The following is a 21,534-nucleotide window of genomic DNA, read 5'->3' on the forward strand; positions in this document are numbered from 1 at the left end:
TGTAGTCATTAAGACCAGTAACCCCAGCCTTTTTGGGTAATGGACAATAGTGGATACTTTGAAGCAGGCAGGGACAGTACAGGTTTGCAGGGTCAGGTTGAAAATGTCTGTGTAGATCGGTGTCAGTTGTTTGCCACAAAGCTTGAGAGTAGAGGGGGAAACATTGTCTGGTCATGGAGATATCCAGCTTTTCTGTCTTCTCAACAGCCTCACCACCTCCTCTATTTTTATGTTTAAGAAGAAACTGCAGATGTTGGAAAATCCTAGACAAAAATGCTGGAGAAACTCAGCGGGTGAGGCAGTATCTATGGAGCGAAGGAAATAGATAATGGTTCGGGTCGAAACCCTTCTTCAGACTGATGTGAGGGTAGAGGGGGCGGGAGGAAGAAAGGAAGAGGTGGTGCCAGAGGGCTGAGGGAGAGCTGAGGAGGGGAGGAGAAAGTAAGGACTACCTGAAATTATCGAAGTCAATTTTCATATCGCTGGGTGCAAACTGCCCAAGCGAAATATGAGGTGCTGCTCCTCCAATTTATGGTGGTCCTCACTCTGTCCATGCAGGAGGCCCAGGACAGAAAGGTCGGATTCAGAATGAGAGGGGGTGTTGAAGTGCTGAGCCACCGGGAGATCAGGTTGGTTATTGCGAAGAACACCTCCGCTCGGTTCGCAATAACTAACCTGATCTCCCGGTGGCTCAGCACTCAACTCCCCCTCCCATTCCGAATCCGACCTTTCTGGCCTGGGCCTCCTCCATGGCCAGAGTGAGGACCAACGTCAATTGGAGGAGCAGCACCTCATATTTCACTTGGGCCCCTTCTCAGCTCTCCCTCAGCCCTCTGGCTTCACCTCTTCCTTTCTTCCTCCCACCCCACCCCCCCCAACCCCCACCTTCACGTCAGACTGAAGAAGGGTTTCGGCCCAAAATCTTGCCTATTTCCTTCGCTCCATAGATGCTGCGCTACCCGCTGAGTTTCTCCAGCATTTTTGTCTACCCTCTATTTTTATTGTTGATGATGGAGAAGTGATGTTGTGCCGCACGGAGCGCATGGGTAATTGGGTGTGAAGTGGTGATTGGAGAGGGATTGGTGGGAAATGGTCCAGTCTTTTCAGTATCTGCAGTAACTAAGTGTCTGCAGTGCATTTTGCTGTCACTGTGTACCAGTGATGAAGAGAATGAATGTTCAGGATGATCGATGGGGTCCAAATCAAACAAAATAGGCTGTTTTGTCCTTGAGGGTTTAGAACTTCTTGTGCTGTTTAGGACCTGTGCATATCTAAATGAGTGAAGAGTATTTCATCACCTGCCCTGCAGATGGTGGAAAGGCTTTTAGGATATTGTTTTGTGAGTCACCCACTGCAGCGGAAGGTCATTATCTTGATCATTTTGTGGTCTGAACTGCAGTTGGATATTGCACAGGTTATACTCCATTATTCTGTGTCTATCTTCGGTGTAATCCAATATCTTCAGTTACTTCCAACACATTTTGTCTGCTCCACTGCAAAATCTCAAAGTGAGTCTGAAGAAGGGCCTTGACCCAAAACATCACCTTTGCTCCAGAGATGTTGCCTGACTCGCTGAGTTAATCCAGCAATTTCTGTCTATCTGTGGGGTAAACCCAGCATCTCCAGTTCCTGCCTACACATGCTGAATGGAGTTTGATGCAGCATTTGTTGAGGAGGTGCGAGTGCAGTGGCCTTTGTACAATCATCAGCAGACATCCACACGCTGATCAGAAGTTGGGAGGAAGACCATTGATGAAACACTTAAAGAGACTTGGGCCTGTTGCTGAGAAACTCATGCAACAATGTCTTGTGGTTGGGAGGATTGATAACCACCTCTGAAAACCCCAAACACTTTCCTTTGTGCTTTGCACAATTTTTCCCTTGATGCCTATTGATTTTACTTTAGCTGAGTTCCTTGATGTCACACCCCTTCAAATGCTGCTTTGACATAAAGGATTGTTACTCCCTCTCACATCTGGTCTTTAGCTCTTTGGTCTATGTTTGACCCAATCCAAGATCAAGTACCTCTCCATAATCTGTTTGTTGATCCTGTTTGTTGATTTTAGATCTGCATTCAACACCATTGTGCCAGAGCTACTACGCTCCAAACTTTCCGAATTGACTGTGCCTGAACCCCTCTGTCAGTAGATCACCAACTTCCTGACAGATAGGAAGCAGCATGTGAGGCTTGGAAAGCACCTCGGACCCGCAAACGCTCAACATAGGAGCACCGCAAGGCTGCGTACTCTCTCCTCTCCTCTAATCTCTCTACACCAACGACTGCACTTCCACAGCCACCTCTGTCAAGCATCTCAAGTTTGCAGACGACACAACCCTGATTGGACTGATCCAGGATGGGGAGGAATCTGCCTACAGACAGGAAGTGTCACAGCTGGCGTCCTGCTGCCGTAGCAACAACCTAGAGCTCAATGCTCTTAAGACAGTGGAATTGTTTGTAGATTTCAGGAGAGCTCCGCCTCCCCTCACCCCACTCACCATCAACAACACCACAGTTACATCTGTGGAGTATTTTAAGTTCCTGGGAACCATCATCTCCAAGGACCTTAAGTGGGGAGCTACCATCGACTCCACAGTCAAAAAGTCACAACAGAGGATGTACTTCCTGCGGCAGCTGAGGAAGCACAATCTGCCACAGGCAATGATGGTCCAATTCTACACAGCCATCGTAGAGTCTGTTCTCACCTTCTCCATCATGGTCTGGTTTGGCTCAGCCACCAAGCACGACACCTGGAGGCTGCAGCGAATCGTCCGATCAGCAGAGAAGATTATTGGCTGCAACCTTCCCTCCTTTGATGAACTGTACACAGCAAGGGCCAGGAAGCGAGCGGGCAAGATCATCTCTGACCCCTCTCACCCTGGCCACAAACTCTTTGAATCACTTCCCTCTGGAAGGCGACTCCGGATTGTCAAAGCTGCCACAGCCAGACATAAAAACAGTTTTTATCCACGAGTAGTTGCTCTACTCAACAGCCAAAAATCCGTAGCCTCCCTTTGATCTGGTATTTTGTTGGTTCACATGCTTGATCAATGGTGTTTTATCATCAATGTCTTATTATTATTAATGTTTAGTGTTTTCTGAGTCAAGTCGTAACTGTCACTGAATGTCATGTTGTTACTTGTGGGCGGAGCACCATGGCAAATTCCTTGTATGTGAATACTTGGCCAATAAACTTACTTACTTAACAATGTCGAGACACCTTTGATCCATTTGCTGGAGATGGAAAGTAGATTGTTTGGTTGGTAATATACTATACTTACTATATATACTTCCAGGGTGGCATGATGGTGCAGCAGTTGCTACTGTACAACGCCAGAGACCCAGGATCGATCTTGACTACGGGTGTTTGTCTGTAAGAAATTTATACATTCTCCCCATGACTTGCGTGGGTTTTCTCCGGGATCTCCGGTTTGTTGGTTAATTGTAATTTGTATTCTAAATTGTCCCGGTGTGTAGGATAGCATTAGTGTGTGGGATAGCTTGTCGATTCGGACTCGGTTGGCCGAAGGGCCTGTTTCTGCGCTGTATCTCTCTAAACTAAACTAAATTACCTATTTGTAAATACGCATTTGTACTTATTTGTCCTGCTTTGTACGAACAAAACCGGCTCGGCAATCGTCAACATTGTCAGGGAGTTGCTGGTGTTGGAGCTGTACAGAACAGCTTGGCTAGACATACAGTTAGCTCTGAATTTCCGCTCTTCAGATTTACAGCAAGATGTTGTTTGATCCCACAATCTTTGCTGCAGGCATTGCTCTCAGCCATTTCTTGACATCACATAGATTAAATTTGTTGAAGCGTGACTTCTGTGATGTTGAGTATCTCAGAGTAAGACAAGATCAATCATCGACTTGGCAGTTCTGGGGGAACATGGTTGCAAAGGCTTCAGCTTCACCTTTAGCATTCACATCTCGAGCCCTGCCACTGCTGAGAACAGGCTCCTTGGAGCCTCTCTTCCTGTTTGCTGTTTCATTGTTCACCACCAATCCAGGCAAGACGTGACAGGATTCCAGAGCTTTGATTTGATCTGTTAATTGGAAGATCACTTCCACGTCCAAAGGAGGTTTGCCAGAATGATCCCAGGATGATACTAGCATATGATGAGCATTTCACGGCGCTGGGCCTCTGCTCACTGGAGTTCAGAAGAGCGAGGGAGGACAATGAAATGTATCAAATGGTGAAATGCTTGGATAGATGGATGTGGAGAGGGGTTTCGGCCCGAAATGTTGCCTATTTCCTTCGCTCCATAGATGCTGCTGCACCCGCTGAGTTTCTCCAGCTTTTTTGTGTACCTTGGATGTGGAGAGGATGTTTTCATTAGTGAGAGAGTCTAGAGATCAGAGGTCATAGCCTCTGTTCCTTTGGGAGGGAGATGAGAAGGAATTTATTTGGTCGGGGAGTGGTGAATCTGTGGAATTAATTGCCACAGATGTCTGTGGTGGCCATCAATAGATATTTTTCAGGCAGAGATGGATGGATTCATGGTTGGTACGGGTGACTGGGGTTACAGGGGGAAGTCAGAAGAATGGGGTTGAGGGGGAGAGTTAGATCAGCCATGATTGAATGGTGGAGTAGTCTTGATGGGCCAAATGGCCTAATTCTGCTCCTATCACTTATGAACTATGCACTCTCAATTGTTTGCTGGTCTTGCTGATCAGCACGTTTGTGTAGCAGTTTCACCAGGTTTTGCTGGGTTTTTTTAGGTACATTTTGTGCTGCTCCCAACATGCATTTCTCATTGAAGCAGGGCTAATTTCCTGGCTTGATTGTTTTACGAGAGGGAGAGAGATAGGTTTGCAGTCTTCTGCTGCAAATAGTCCATTGTGCCCCCTGCTGCCCAGTGTTCAGCTGCCAGATCTCTTGCATTTGGCACAGTTCAAGTGCAACACCACACACGGGAAGATGTCCTTAGAGTGAACATAGAAGATAGAATAGTACAGCACAGAAATACAATGTCGGGATTCGAGGATGGTGTGCTGCCTTCCTGGTGCCAGGATCCAGGATGTCACGGACAGAGTGCAGAAAATCCTCAAGGGCAAAGGTGAATAGCCGGAAGTCGTAGTGCATGTCGGCACAAATGATGTCAGAAAGAAGGGGATGAATATTCTGCAGCGTGACTTTAGAGAGCTCGGAAAAATGCTGAAAAGCAGGACCTCCAGGGTTGTTATCTCCAGTTTGCTTCCAGTTCCTTGTGCTGGTGCACGGGGCAGGGATTTAGATTCTTAGATCACTGGGATCTGTTTTGATGTAAGGGGGAACTGTACAAAAGGGACGGATTGCATTTTAACAGGTGGGGGACCAGCATTCTGGCAGGCAGGTTTGCCACTGCTACACGGGTGGTTTTAAACTGAATAAGGGGTGTGGGGTGTCAAATGGGATAGTTGAGGATGGAGTTAAAGGGAAAGGGTTTCTTAAATATGTGAGCGGAGAGACAGAGGGGTGTAAAATGAGGGTAGAAGCAATAGGTAGCAAGGTGAAAAGTAAAATTGGCAGGCAGACAAATCCAGGGCAAAAATCAAAAAGGGCCACTTTTCAACATAATTGTATGAGGGTAAGAGTGTTGTAAAAACAAGCCTGAAGGCTTTGTGTCTCAATGCAAGGAGCATTCGCAATAAGGTGGATGAGTTGAATGTGCAGATAGCTATTAATGACTATGATATAGTTGGGATCACGGAGACATGGCTCCAGGGTGACCAAGGCTGGGAGCTGAACATCCAGGGATATTCAATATTCAGGAGGGATAGACAGAAAGGGAAAGGAGGTGGGGTAGCGTTGCTGGTTAGATTAACGCAATAGAAAGGAAGGACATTAGCTTGGAGGATGTGGAATCGATATGGGTAGAGCTGCGAAACACTAAGGGGCAGAAAACGCTAGTGGGAGTTGTGTACAGGCCACCTAACAGTAGTAGCGGAGTTGGGGATGGCATCAAACAGGAAATTAGAAATGCGTGCAACAAAAGTAAAACAGTTATAATGGGTGACTTCAATCTACATATAGATTGGGTGAATCTAATTGGTAAGGGTGCTGAGGAAGAGGATTTCTTGGAATGTATGTGGGATAGTTTTCTAATCCAACATGTAGATGAACCAACGAGAGAGCAGGCTATTCTAGACTGAGGAAGGGTTAGTTAGCAGTCTAGTAGTGCGTGGCCCCTTGGGCAAGAATGACCATAATATGGTTGAGTTCTTCATTAGGATGGAGAGTGACATTGTTAATTCAGAAACAAGGGTCCTGAACTTAAAGAAAGGTAACTTTGAGGGTATGAGACGTGAATTGGCCAAGATAGACTGGCAATTGATTCTTAATGGGTTGACGGTGGATATGCAATGGAAGGCATTTAAAGACTGCATGGATGAACTACAACAATTGTTCATCCCAGTTTGGCAAAAAAATAAATCAGGGAAGGTAGTGCATCCGTGGATAACAAGGGAAATCAGGGATAGTATCAAAACAAAAGATGAAGCGTACAAATTAGCCAGAAAAAGCAGCCTACCAGAGGACTTGGAGAAATTCAGAGTCCAGCAGAGGAGGACAAAGGGCTTAATTAGGAAAGGGAAAATAGATTATGAAAGAAAACTAGCAGGGAACATAAAAACTGACTGCAAAAGCTTTTATAGATATGTGAAGAGAAAAAGATTAGTTAAAACAAATGTAGGTCCCTTGCAGTCAGAAACAAGTGAATTGATCATGGGGAACAAGGACATGGCAGACCAATTGAATAACTACTTTGGTTCTGTCTTCACTAAGGAAGACATAAATAATCTGCCGGAAATAGCAGGGGACCGGGGGTCAAATGAGATGGAGGAACTGAGTGAAATCCAGGTTAGCCGGGAAGTGGTGTTAGGTAAATTGAATGGATTAAAGGCCGATAAATCCCCAGGGCCAGATAGGCTGCATCCCAGAGTACTTAAGGAAGTAGCCCCAGAAATAGTGGATGCATTAGTGATAATTTTTCAAAACTCTTTAGATTCTGGAGTAGTTCCTGAGGATTGGAGGGTAGCTAATGTAACCCCACTTTTTAAAAAGGGAGGGAGAGAGAAAACGGGGAATTACAGACCAGTTAGTCTAACGTCGGTAGCGGGAGAAACTGCTAGAATCAGTTATTAAAGATGGGATAGCAGCACATTTGGAATGTGGTGAAATCATTGGACAAAGTCAGCATGGATTTATGAAAGGTAAATCATGTCTGACGAATCTTATAGAATTTTTCGAGGACGTAGCTAATAGAGTGGATAAGGGAGAACCAGTGGATGTGTTATATCTGGACATTCAGAAGGCTTTCGACAAGGTCCCACATAAGAGATTAGTATACAAACTTAAAGCACACGGTATTGGGGGTTCAGTATTGATGTGGATAGAGAACTGGCTGGCAGACAGGAAGCAAAGAGTAGGAGTAAACGGGTCCTTTTCACAATGGCAGGCAGTGACTAGTGGGGTACCGCAAGGCTCAGTGCTGGGACCCCAGCTATTTACGATATATATTAATGATTTGGACGAGGGAATTGAATGCAACATCTCCAAATTTGCAGATGACACAAAGCTGGGGGGCAGTGTTAGCTGTGTGGAGGATGCTAGGAGGCTGCAAGGTGACTTGGATAGGCTGGGTGAGTGGGCAAATGTATGGCAGATGCAGTATAATGTGGATAAATGTGAGGTTATCCACTTTGGTGGCAAAAACAGGAAAGTAGACTATTATCTGAATGGTGGCCGATTAGGAAAGGGGGAGATGCAACGGGACCTGGGTGTCATGCTACACCAGTCATTAAAAGTAGGCATGCAGGTGCAGCAGGCAGTGAAGAAGGCGAATGGTATGTTAGCATTCATAGCAAAATGATTTGAGTATAGGAGCAGGGAGGTTCTACTGCGGCTGTACAGGGTCTTGGTGAGACCACACCAGGAGTATTGCGTACAGTTTTGATCTCCTAATCTGAGGAAGGACATTCTTGCCATAGAGGGAGTACAGAGAAGATTCACCAGACTGATTCCTGGGATGTCAGGACTTTCATATGAAGAAAGACTGGATAGACTCGGTTTGTACTCGCTGGAATTTAGAAGATTGAGGGGGGATCTTACAGAAACTTATAAGATTCTTAAGGGGTTGCACAGGCTAGATGCAGGAAGATTGTTCCCGATGTTGGGGAAGTCCAGGACAAGGGGTCACAGTTTAAGGATAAGGGGGAAATCTTTTAGGACCGAGATGAGGAGAACATTTTTCACAGAGAGAGTGGTGAATCTGTGGAATTCTCTGCCACAGAAGGTAGTTGAGGCCAGTTCATTGGCTACATTTAAGAGGGAGTTAGATGTGGCCCTTGTGGCTAAAGGGATCAGGGGGTATGGAGAGAAGGCAGGTACAGGATACTGAATTGGATGATCAGCCATGATCATATTGAATGGCAGTGCAGGCTCGAAGGGCCGAATGGCCTACTCCTGCACCTATTTTCTATGTTTCTCTGTTTCTATGTCTGTGCCAAAACATGATGCCCAAATCTCCACTGCCAGCACGTGATCCATTCCCTGCATATTCAAGTGGTTATCTAAAACCCTCGTAGATAACACTTTCACATCTGCTTCCACCACTCCTGGAAGTGCATTACAGGCACCCACCACTCACTGTGTAAAAAGATTTGTCTCATAAATCTCCTTTAAACCTTGCTCCTCTGACCTTAAAGCTAGGCCCTCTATTCTTTGGCCGCACTGGGAATAAGTTTCAGATTGTCTACCCTATCTATGCCCTTGTGATTTATATTCTTCTATCAGTTCCCCTCTCAACCTCTGACATTCCAGAGGAAATAAAATCCAAATTTATCCAACCTCTCCTTATCGCTAATATACTCTATCTTTCTGGATTCCTACACTTCTGACCTTTCTGTCTTGGGCCTCCTCCATTGCCAGAGTGAGATCACATGTAAACTAACGGAACAGCGCCTCATATTCCGTTTGGGTAGGGATGAACATTGAATTCTCCAAATTAGTTAACTAACCTACAATTACCCCCTCCCACCCTCTCTTCCCTCTGCCCCACCTTCATGCACATCCATTTTTTCCTTTCAACATCTTCCCTCCCCTTCCACGTCTGGGTTCACATTCCATGCCGCTTCTATCCTGATCGTACATATTTTGTTTTTTCATCTCTGGCCTCTGTCTAACCATCTACTGATCAAAACCCTCCACTCACCTGTATCCACCCATCACTTGCCAGCTTTGTTCCACCTCGCCTCTCTCCCACTTTCTCCCCCCTGCTATATACAGTCTGAAGAGGGATCCCAACCTGAAATGTCACCCATCCACATTCTCCAGAGATGCTGTCCAACGCATTGAGTTAATCCAGTGCTTTGTGTCATTTTTGGAAAAACAGCATCTGCAATTCCTTCTGTTTAAAAAGAGTTGAGGGAATTGGTCTACATAGCTCTTCGATAAAAGATGGTCCAAAAGGTGTAGTTTAGGCTGATGTTGTGCCCTTATTCTGGAGAAAATAAATGTTGAAGGGGAAGTTGTTCAACATGAGAAAAATACATAAAGTGCTGGAGTAAATCTGTGAGTTAGGCAGCAATTGTGAAGAACATGGTGTGTTTTAGGTCAGGACCTTTCTTCAGACTGATTATAGAATTGAGGAGAAAATTGGAAGAAAGGTCAGGACAGAATGAATCAATCTGAAGAAAGGTCCCGACCTGATAAGTCACCATTCCATGTTCTCCAGGGATGCCGCCTGACCCGCTGAGTTACTCCAGCGTTTTGTGTCTTTTTTAAATAGAAAAGCCAGCATCTGCAGTTCCTTGTTTCTACATTGTTACACATGAGGATGAATTCAGCCAGGTGAATGATAGGGTTGGTAAAGGGGAAATGGACAAAGAAGAGGCAGAGAGCCTTTAGTCTCTCTGAAGAGGGATAGAAATTGAGAGTGATTACATATCCATGTTATGGATGAACCATGTATAGAAAGGAACTGCAGATGCTTGTATATACCGAAGATAGACACAAAGTGCTGGAGTAACTCAGAGGGTCAGGCAGCATCTCTGCAGAACAGAGATACTGGAGAGCTTCTCCAGAGATGCTGCTTGACCCGTCGAGTTACTCCAACACTTTGTGTCTGTCTTATGGATGAACCAGTTGGAATCAGAAAATTGAAAACTGTGAAAGTAGCAGAGATCATCTAAAGTACCACAGATGTAAATGAGAAAGGACTGGACCAGGAGAGAAAGGATATTCAAGGTAGGAAAAAAATGAGTTTGGTGGAGCACAAATTAATGCACCCATCAGACAACACTGCTTTATATGCATGCCTGATATTGAACAACGCTGTGATATTTTTTTGAGTTTTTGCTTAAATTGAGACATTCCAAGTTCACCAGGTTAATTTCTGGGACTGGCATATGATGAAAGAATGGATCGACTGGGCTTATATTCACCGGAATTTAGAAGGATGAGAGTAGATCTTATAGAAGCATATAAAGTTCTTAAGAGATTGGACAAGCTAGATGCAGGAAAAATGTTTCCCATGTTGGGGGAGTCCAGAACCAGGGGGTCACAGTCTAAGAATAAGGGTAGGCCATTTAGGACTGCAATGAGGAAAACTTTTTTCAGCCAGAGAGTTGTGAATCTGTGGAATTATCTGCCACAGAAGGCATTAGAGGCCAATTCACTGGATGTATTCAAGAGAGAGATAGATATATTTTTTAGGGCTAACGGAATCAAAGAATATGGGGAGAAAGTAGGAACAGGGTACTGATTCTGGATGATCGGCCATGGTCATATTGAAAGGCGGTGCTGGCTCGAAGGGCTGAACGGCCTACTCCTGCACCTATTTTCTGTGCTTCTGTTTTTATTCTGATTGAGTTGTTCATGGTTGATAACATGTGATTTTTCTGTCAAGGAAATATGTTATTAAATGGCTGAAATGTGCCCACTAAACTAAATATTAAATAAAATGTGACCAGCTTGATAATTGACTGCTTCTCACATTTTATATTCTCAACTGTCTTGATAAAGTGATATCAATTTTCTTGGCAGTTCATCTGCATGCAATATTATGAACCATAAGCATCGTTAATGCTTGCTATGAATAATGATTAATGTTTGGCTAAACCTCTGGTTAATTAACTTACCTTACTCCTAATTGGAACTTAAAGGGCTCCTGTAGTGGGAATTCAAATCAGGAATTAACTTGAACATTTCACGCTCGCCCTCACCACCCACGTTGGCTTGAAATCACAGTGGATTCCAGAGTTGGATGTTCTTAAGTCTGCACTGCCTCATTTATGTGGAGCACTATCTTTCTTTGCCTCATCCAAACTAGTCCCATTTGCCAACACCTGATCCATATCACTCTGAATTTTTCTTATCCATGTACTTGTCCAAAAGTAATTTAAGTGTTGTTATTGGACCTGTCTCAACTACATCTGGCAGCGCCATCCATACCTCTGCCACCCTGAAAAAGTTGCCCTTGTGGCGGCTCCCAAGGGTCGTGCCATCATACTGTCGAACCCCTCGGCACGGGAGTGGTTCAGTCCGGAGGCGGCCTTTAGCCAGAGGGTTTAAAGGCAGGGGTTTGGGTGCCATCTTTCTCTTGTTTGGTCTTCCCTACAACCGGGAGGAACACAATAAAAGGTGCCTCTCAAAACACTGGACTTCGTGCTTCCTTTTGAGACCAACGCACTACACCCTTCAGGTTTCTATTAAATCATTCCCCTTTCATCTTAAACCTATGCCCTCCAGTTCTTGATTCCCCATATGAGGTGAAGAATATTTTGTTCATTTATTCTATCTATTCTCTCATGAATTTATTCACCTCTATAATATCACCCCTCAGCTTCCAGCACTCTAAGGTATAAAGTCCTAGCCTACCCAACCTCTACCTAAAGCCCAAGCTCGTCAGTCCTAGTAACATTCTCGTAAATCTTCTCCGCACTCTTTACCGTTTAATGACATATTTTCTATGGTAAGCTGATCAAACCTGTATGCATTACCCCAAGTGCAGCCTCAACAAAATTTTAGAGAACCGTAACATAACATCCAAACTTCTGAAGGATAAAGACCAGCATGCCAAAAGCCATCTTCACCACTCTCAGCGCACTATGTACTTGTATTTCTGCAAAGCACAAAGTGCTGGAGGACCTCAATGGATCGGGCAGCATTATGGAAGTATTCAGTATTCAGTATTCAGTATTTATTTAATATCATTTTCACTGAGTACTTGTATACACAGAGGAAACGAAAAAACGTTACTCGATCAGTTTCCATTCAGTGTAGTTAGTAAAAAAAGGATAAATACATAGAGCTTTAAAAACAAATTAAAATTACCATGCCTAAAAACAGAAAGTAGGCCTAAAATTTACAATAGAATAAAAACAGACATTCCGACCGACAGTGGCTTTACTTTGACAGGTGCCTAGCTGTCAAAATATGGACGAGGTTGAATGTGTTGGTGAACGATATTTGGGGAGCGGACACAGTCCGTTAATCAGTCTTATTGCCTGTGGGAAGAAGCTGTGGAGCATCCTGCTGGTTTTGCAGCTGATGCTCCTGTACCTCTTCCCAGATGGCAGAATGGAGAAGATGTGGTGTGATGGGTGGTAGGGGTTCTTGATGATGGAGATGGCTTTACTGATGCTCCGCTTCTTGTAGATCTCCAACAGGAAAGGGAGTGGGGCACCAATGATCCTGCTGGCTGTCTTGACTATCCTGTTGAGTTGATATTGTTCGTAAGCCTTGCAGCTCCTAAACCAGGAAGTGATGCCGTAGGTCATTATGCTTTCGATGGTGCCCCTGTAGGTCCTTAGATGAGCAGTAGGGAGACCTGCTTTCCTTAGTCTCCGGAGAGGGTGGAGCCGCTGCTGAGCTCTTTTGATCACTGCTGTGGTGTTGGTCGTAGAGGTCAGGTCAAGGTTCCCAAGATGGCGGCAGCGCAGGCACATCGCGACGCCCCGTGTCTCCCAAGAATGGGAAAAATAGCGACAATTCCCCTACCTGTTTCAAGGCTGCTCACACGGAGCAGTCTTGTATCCATTTTGTACAACCGACAGGAACTTCTGGACTTCGGTTCCTGCGGCTGCAACAACTTTCTGGGCAATCTCCGTCTCGCTGCTGAGCTCATCAGAGCAACGGAGCACCGGAGCAGGGGGGCTGTAGAAAGCCAGCGGAGCCGCGGGGCTGGAGACCGTGGGGCTGGAGACCGCCAGCAGAGCTGCGGGGCTGTAGAAAGCTAGCGGATCCGCGGGGCTGGAGACCGCCAGCAGAGCAGCGGGGCTGTAGACAGCCAACAGAGCCGCAGGGCTGGAGACCGCCAACAGAGCCGCAGGGCTGTAGAAAGCCAGCGGATCCATGGGGCAGGAGAACACCAGCAGAGCCGCGGGGCTGGAGAAAGCCAGCGGATCCGCGGGGCTGGAGACCGCCAGCAGAGCCGCGGGGCTGGAGAACGCCAGCAGAGCCGCGGGGCTGGAGAATGCCAGCTGAGCCGCGGGGTTGGAGAACGCCACCGGAGCAGCGGAGGTGCGGAGCAACGGAGCGGCAGAACACCAGCGCGCACCAAGCCAGCTCGGCCGACCGGAAGCACCAACAGACGGAGACGCGTATGAAAGCACCACCGGGGACGCAGAGGTGGGTTAAAGGCCAGGTTAGAGCTAGCCCCACACAGGCTAGCAATTCCTAGCCTTTTCCTCGCTAACGTGCGCTCACTGGCAAACAAAATGGAGGAACTCCGGCTAAGGATCACCTCCCACAACTGGATCAAAGACTGCAACATCCTGATCTTCACGGAAATTTGGCTCAACATCGACGTTCCTGATAGCGCCATCCAGCTAACAGGGCGTCATTTACTCCGAGCGGACAGGACAACAGACCAGAGGTGGGGGTCTGTGCATTTATGTAAATAAAGCATGGTGCACGGACTCCACCATCATCGAGAGTCACTGCTCAGCTAACCTTGAGTTCCTCTTGGTTAGATGCAGACCGTTCTATCAGCCCAGAGAGTTCACCTCCACTGTTGTGACTGCAGCCTATATCCCTCCTGATGCTAATGCCAAGCTTGCAATGAAAGAGCTGCATACTGCCATTAGCAAACAACAGATGCACAACCCCGAGGCAGTCTTCATTGTTGCGGGTGACTTCAATCATTCCAACCTGAAGACTGTACTCCCCAAATTCCACCAACATGTATCCTTCCCCACTAGAGTAGACAAGACACTGGACAAAGTCTACACTAACATGGCTGAAGCTTACAAAGCCGTCCCCCTCCCCCACCTTGGTCAGTCTGATCACCTCTCATTGTTCCTGCTCCCTAAGTACTCTCCACTCATCAGACGGGTTAAACCCACTGTGAGGACAGTTAAAGTCTGGTCAGAGGAAGCGGACTCCACACTTCAGCAGTATTTTGGAAACACTGACTGGAAGGCGTTTGCAGCTCAGGCCACCCTTGACTCCCACACGGGCATTGATTCCTACACATCCTCTGTTCTGGACTTTATAAACTCCACCATCAATAGTGTCACCTCCCTCAAACGGGTGACCATATTCCCAATCAGAAGCCATGGATGAACAGCGAGGTCAGGCTACTGCTGAAAGCACGGGACATCGCTTTCAGGTCAGGCGATGCTCGAGCCTACAGTTCATCCAGGGCTAACCTGAAGAGGGGCATCAAGAAGGCGAAGCACTGCCATAAGCTCAGGGTTGAGGAGCACTTCAACAACAACTCCGACCCCCAACGCATGTGGCAAGGCATCCAGGCCATCACAGACTATAGACCCACCAACACCACCCTCATATCCAGCGACGCCTCCTTCCTTGAGGAGCTTAACCACTTCTATGGCCGCTTCGACAGGGACAATCTAGAGACAGCCATCAAGGCTGTGCTCCCTGCTGATCACCAACCCCATCACACTCACCCCCTACGACGTGTACGTGGCACTGAGTAGGACTAATGCACGTAAGGCTGCTGGCCCTGACGGCATCCCCGGGCGAGTCCTCTGGGCCTGTGCTGTGCAGCTGACAGACGTCTGGACTGACATCTTCAACCTGTCACTTGCCCAAGCAGTTGTTCCCACGTGCCTTAAAACCACCTCCATCGTGCCGGTGCCAAAACACTCCACTGTGGCAAGCCTCAACGACTTCCGCCCAGTTGCACTTACCCCCATCATCACCAAGTGCTTCAAGAGGCTGGTCCTGGCACACTTCAAAGGCTGACTACTCCCCACATTGGATCCCTATCAGTTTGCCTACCGCAAGAATAGGAGTACGGAGGATGCCATCTCAACGGCACTTCACTCCGCCCTCTCCCACCTCGACAACAAAGACACTTACGTAAGAATGCTGTTCATCGATTACAGCTCAGCATTCAACACCATTATACCTTCTAAACTGACCACCAAACTCGGTAACCTGGGCATCGACCCCTCCCTCTGCAACTGGATACTAGACTTTCTAACCAACAGACCCCAGTCTGTTAGGTTAGACAAGCACACCTCTTCAACCCTCACCCTGAACACCGGCATTCCACAGGGCTGTGTGCTGAGCCCCCTCCTCTACTCCCTCTTCACCTACGACTGCACACCTGTACATGGTACTAACATCATCATCAAGTATGCAGATGATACAACGGTGATTGGCCTCATCAGCAACAACGATGAGTCGACCTATAGAGAGGAGGTTCAGCTCCTAGCAGCATGGTGCGCTGACAACAACCTGGCCCTTAACTCCAAGAAGACCAAGGAGCTCATTGTAGACTTCAGGAAGTCTAGGGGTGGCATGCACACCCCCATCCACATCAACGGGATGGAGGTGGAACGTGTTTCCAGCTTCAGGTTCCTGGGGGTCAACATCTCCGATGACCTCTCTTGGACCCACAATACCTCAACTCTGGTCAAAAAGGCTCACCAGTGTCTCTTCTTCCTGAGGAGACTGAAGAAGGTCCATCTGTCTCCTCAGATCCTGGTGAACTTCTACCGCTGCACCATCGAGAGCATCCTTACCAACTGTATCACAGTATGGTATGGCAACTGCTCTGTCTCCGACCGGAAAACACTGCAGAGGGTGATGAAAATTGCCCAACGCATCATCGGTTCCTCGCTCCCCTCCATTGAGTCTGTCCAAAGCAAGCGTTGTCTGCGGAGGGCGCTCAGCATCGCCAAGGACTGCTCTCACCCTAACCATGGACTGTTTACCCTCCTACCATCCGGGAGGCGCTACAGGTCTCTCCGTTGCCGGACCAGCCGGTCCAGGAACAGCTTCTTCCCTGCGGCTGTCACAGTACTCAACAATGTACCTCGGTGACTGCCAATCACCCCCCCCCCCCCCCCCCCCCCCCACCCCTGGACACTCCTCCCACAGGAAAAACACTATGTCTGTATACATGTAAATAGTTATATTTTTTGAAATCATATTCTATGTCGCTCTTCCAGGGAGATGATAACTGCATTTCGTTGTCTCTGTACGTACACTGACAATGAAAATTAAAGTTGAATCTGAATCTGATTCTGATCTGTCATCCGCCAGGTGGAGTCCTAGGAACTTCACACTGCTGACCCTCTCCACAGCAGCTCCATCAATATGCAGCGGAGTGTGATGTTGTTTTCCAGCCCTCCTGAAGTCGATCACCATTTCCTTAGTGGAAGAAATGGATATATAACATTTCAGATCAGCACTTTTCTTCAGACTGATTGTCGTACTGGGGAGAAAGTTTAGAATGGGGCAGGGGCAGGACAAAACCTGCAAGTGATAGGTGGATACAGGTGAGAAGAGATAGATTTGCAGATGGGTGCCGACGAGTCCCTCTGTTCTACAACACTCCCTAGGACTGTACTGTTAACTGTGAAGGACTTACCCTGGTACGATTTCCAAAAATGCAACATGGCATATTTATCTGAATTTGCCATTCCTTAGCGCATTTGCCCAGCTGACTGACATCCCACTGTAATTCTTGATAATCATCTTCACTGTCTACACTATCATCTATTTTAATGTTTCTTGTAAAATTACCAATTATCTCATGTACATTCTCATCAAGTCATTACTATAGATTGATAAACAGCAATGGGCCCAACACTAACCCCCTGAGACACAGCACTGCTCACAGGCCTCTAGTCTGAAAAAACCTTCCACTACCACCCCTTTGTCTCCTACATTAAATCAATTCTGTATCCAGTTATCTATCTCTCACTGGACACAAACAATCTCCCTGATGTACTAGTGACCAGAGTATCTAGGGTGATGGAGGAACTGAAGGAAATGCACATTAGTCAGGAAATGGTGTTGGGTAGATTGATGGGACTGAAGGCTGATAAATCCCCAGGGACTGATGGACATCCCAGAGTACTTAAGGAGGTGGCTCTGGAAATTGTGGAAGCATTGGTGATCATTTTCCAATGTTCTATAGATTCAGGATCAGTTCCTGTGGATTGGAGGGTAGCTAATGTTACCTCACATTTTAAGAAATGTGGGAGAGAGAAAACAGGGAATTATAGACCAGTTAGCCTGACATCGGTGGTGGGGAAGATGCTGGAATCAATTATAAAAGTTGAAATAGTGGCACATTTGGATAGCAGTAGCAGGATCGGTCCGAGTCAGCATCGATTTACAAAGGGGAAATCATGCTCGACTAGTCTTCTGGAATTTTTTGAGGATATAGCTAGGAGAATAGACAAGGGAGGGTCAGTGGATGTAGTGTACCTGGACTTTCAGAAAGCATTTGATAATGTCCCACATAGGAGATTAGTGGGCAAAATTAGAGCACATGGTATTGGGGATAGTGTGCTGACATGAATAGAAAATTGGTTGGCAGACAGGAGCAAAGAGTAGGGATTAACGTGTCCCTATCAGAATGGCAGGCAGTGACTAGTGGGGTACAGCAAGGCTCGGTTCTGGGATCACAGCTATTTACAATATGCATTAATGATCTAGATGAAGGGATTAAAAGTACCAAATTTGCAGATGACACAAACCTGGTTGGCAGTGTGAACTGTGAGGATGTTATGAGAATGCAGGGTGACTTGGACAGGTTGGGAGAGTGGGCAGATGCATGGCAGATGCAGTTTAATGTGGATAAATGTGAGGTTATCCGCTTTGGTGGCAAAAACAGGAAGGCAGATTATTATCCAAATGGTGTCAAGTTGAGAAAAGGGGAAGTACAACGGGATCTGGAAATCCTTGTTTATCAGTCACTGAAAGTAAGCAATCAGGTACAGCAGGCAGTAAAGAAAGCGAATGGCATGTTGGCCTTCATAACAGGAGGAGTTGGGTATGAGCAAAGAGGTCCTTCTGCAGTTGTACATTGCCCTAGTGAGACCATGCCTGGAGTATTGTGTGCAGTTTTGGTCTCAAAATTCTTGCTATTGAGGAAATGCAGTGTAGGTTCACCAGGTTAATTCCCGGGATGGCGGGACTGTCATATGTTGATAGAATGGAGTGGCTGGGCTTGTATACTCTGGAATTTAGAAGGATGAGAGGGTATCTTATTGAAACATATAAGATTGTTAATGGGCCTGTCCCACTTCGCCGACTTTTTAGGCAACTGCAGGAGACTATGCAGTCGCCACATGGTCACCACATGTTCGCGGGTGGTTTCCGGGTAGTTGCCTTCATGGTTGTAAGGAGTTCCCGCATTCTGGGAACTTGTCGCGGCCTCATTATGGTCCCCGCAATTTTTTCAACATGCTGATAAATTAGCGGCGACTAGATTGAAGCTGCCATGGAGATTAGCGAGATTTCTCGTGCCGTAGGTGGGTCGCCAGGAGGTTCTCGTAGGTTCTTATAGGTTGTAGCCGGTTGTGACCAGGAAATTGGGGGAAAAAAACGTAAGCAGTTGTTTTCAGAACCAAGGATAACCGAACGGTAATGTTAAATGTCTGCCGAGCTTCACAGCCGTGTATCTCTGGCTTCTTAAAAGTTGTCTGGCTTCTTAAAAGTTGTCTCCACTCCTTCTCCCTTCTTCTCCCTCCTTCTCCCTTCTTCACCCCCTCCCCCCTCTTTTAAAGGACTTTCCGTGCACTATGCTTTAGCCGCCTTAATTACAGCGTCAACATTCCTGTTCAATGCGGTGTGTATCTGTATCACATTGGCTTTGCACTGTGTGAATTTCACTCAACAGCGCCCACCCCGCTGCCTGTCCCCCGCCTGCATAACGGGCTGGTGAAAGAAGCGATGTGTGTGTTCCACTCTGACAGTCGCTGTTCCAGTTGCCGGCAGTTGCCTGAAAAATCGCCTAAGTTGAACAGGCCCATAAGGACATGCTAGAGGCAGCAAACATGTTCACAATGTTGGGGGAGTCTAGAACCAGGTACCACAGTTTAAGAATAAGGGGTAGACCATTTAGAATGGAGATGAGGAAAAACCTTTTCACACAGAGAGTTTTGATTCCGTAGAGTTCTCTGCCTCAGAAGGTGGTGGAGGCCGGTTCTCTGGATGCTTTCAAGAGAGAGTTAGATAGAGCTCTTAAAGATAGCGGAGTCAGGAGATATGGGGAGAAGGCAGGTACAGGGTACTTATTGTGAATGATCAGCCATGATCACATTGAATGGCAGTGCTGGCTCGAAGGGCCTAATGGCTTACTCCTGCACCTTCTGTCTGTTGTCTGTTGTCTATTGTCTATTATCACATTCAATCTAACATCCATGCGATTAACCTTATAGAAGGCCTTGCTGAAGTCCATATCGTCCTTGTCTACAGCCCTATCCTTATCAACATTTTGGTCACTCCCAACCAATCACTGAAGTTTGCTTCTTTTATCCATGTTTGGACCAAGATATAATAAGGTCTTGAACTAAGTAGTGGCCAACTGTGTTGTAAATTGATTCAGGTCCACCTGACCCCAAAGGTACTCTGAAAATGCAGCAGATTATATGCCACTTTGTCAAGCATAAGAAAGAGATATGTACCTATAGGTTTGACTCAGTGTGCCAAGTCATTGTGCCACTCATGGTCGGTGGACGAGGACTGTGAGATAAAGTGCAAGGCTTCCAGCTGGAACTAATTACACAAGGATAAAGTAGACCTGGAATTATTTGGTCTGAGTTCCACTAGATAGTCTTGTTGATATCTGTGATGGATATATCAAGTGAATGGTGCCTGATGCCTGAGATATAGTTAGTGGGAGATGTAATCACTCACTTTGACCACACTATTTAACTTATTGCAGCATTGTATCCAAGACTTTAGAGGTAAGATCTCTGGCTGGGCTCACCTCAGCTAGTTTAGTTTTTTGCCACATGTACCGAGGTACAGAAAAAAGCTTTTGTTGCGTGCTAACCAGTCCGCAGAAAGGCAATACAAGATTACAATCAAGCCATTCACAGTGTATAGATACATGATAAGGGAACAACATTTAGTGCAAGTTAAAGCCACCAAGCTCTGATCAAAGATTATCCGAGGGTCACCAAAGAGGTAGATAGTAGTTCAGCACCACTCTCTGGTTGTGGTAGGATGATTCAGTTGCCTGATGTCAGCTCTCTGATTCCACTGCCAGTGCAATGTGTCGAGGGCACACTAGACCCCTGGGAAACAATCAAATTTGCCTTCTTTTTTATCAGATACACAAAAGGTTCTAGTTTCACATGAGAAGACTTTGCCGCCTGCTTCATTGTTGAACCATTCATGCCATTGTTCACAGGTTCCCAGCTTGTGCTATGGAATGACTGCCAAAATCTAATGCATCTACACTGCACCTCCCATTAGGTAAAGCAGGCTGAGTTATCATTGCAATTTATCTTGAAATGGTCCTAGCCATTCATAATATTAGGTGTCTGCAGAAAAATGTCCAGCGGACTTAATGCTGGCAAATAAAGAGAAAGCACAATGTTGGCAAGCGGCCTATACATGAACCTCACACATCACAGCTCATGGTCTGGTTCCAAATTTGGCCTTCCATATCTCTGCACAAATCTGGTTCCTTCTCTGCCTTGGAGGGGAACAGAGTAAAATAGGTCTTAAGATGTGTCTAAAGGTATTTTTTTGACAGAAAATTAATAGCATACAATATGAATGAAACACATCTTTAAAAAACGTTTCTCTACTTTAAGGCAAAAAGAAAGACTATTCATCATGATGAATGGGGATAATCAACACCCTTACATAAAATGATAAAGCAGAAGAATGGTTGTTGATTTGAAATGGTTTTCAGGTGAACCCTCCACTTTGGTCTATATATCATCTTAAGAGTGCCCTCGAGTTATTAATGTAACACTGCTCAATACTGTTGTCTTTTTTTGTCAGATAATCTACATGGGCTGGGTGGAAGACCGGGACCCAGATTCGCTACAGGAAAAGCTATATACACCAAAGTATCTAGCCGTGAGAGGCGCTTGCTTATACACATTTGCAACACCTCCAGTAGGTTCAGCTTTAATTTAATCAGCATGCATTTTTAATTTAATAGATAACTAAAACTGTGAGGAAAATATAAAATTTGATAAGATTTTACAACATTGGTTGTAGTGAACTGAACATTAAAGCTTGTATTTTTCTTTTTTTATATTCTATTGCATTAATGACACTATAATATGGCCATTATAATGCTTTTGCAAAATACAGCAAAT

At 46.0% G+C, this 21,534-nt stretch overlaps 1 protein-coding gene across 1 annotated transcript in view; it reads left to right on the forward strand.

Annotated features, from left to right (window-relative positions):
- The window catches only part of sntg1 (syntrophin gamma 1), a 487,473-nt gene that overhangs the window by 443,696 nt on the left and 22,243 nt on the right, over positions 1-21,534 (forward strand). The window contains exon 13 of the mRNA XM_033019712.1: positions 21,212-21,328. Within this exon, the coding sequence (XP_032875603.1) occupies positions 21,212-21,328 (117 nt within the window). The remainder of the gene's footprint in view (positions 1-21,211; positions 21,329-21,534) is intronic.

The sequence above is a fragment of the Amblyraja radiata genome, chromosome 4, assembly GCF_010909765.2.
Source record: "Amblyraja radiata isolate CabotCenter1 chromosome 4, sAmbRad1.1.pri, whole genome shotgun sequence".
NCBI classification, from domain to species: domain Eukaryota; kingdom Metazoa; phylum Chordata; class Chondrichthyes; order Rajiformes; family Rajidae; genus Amblyraja; species Amblyraja radiata.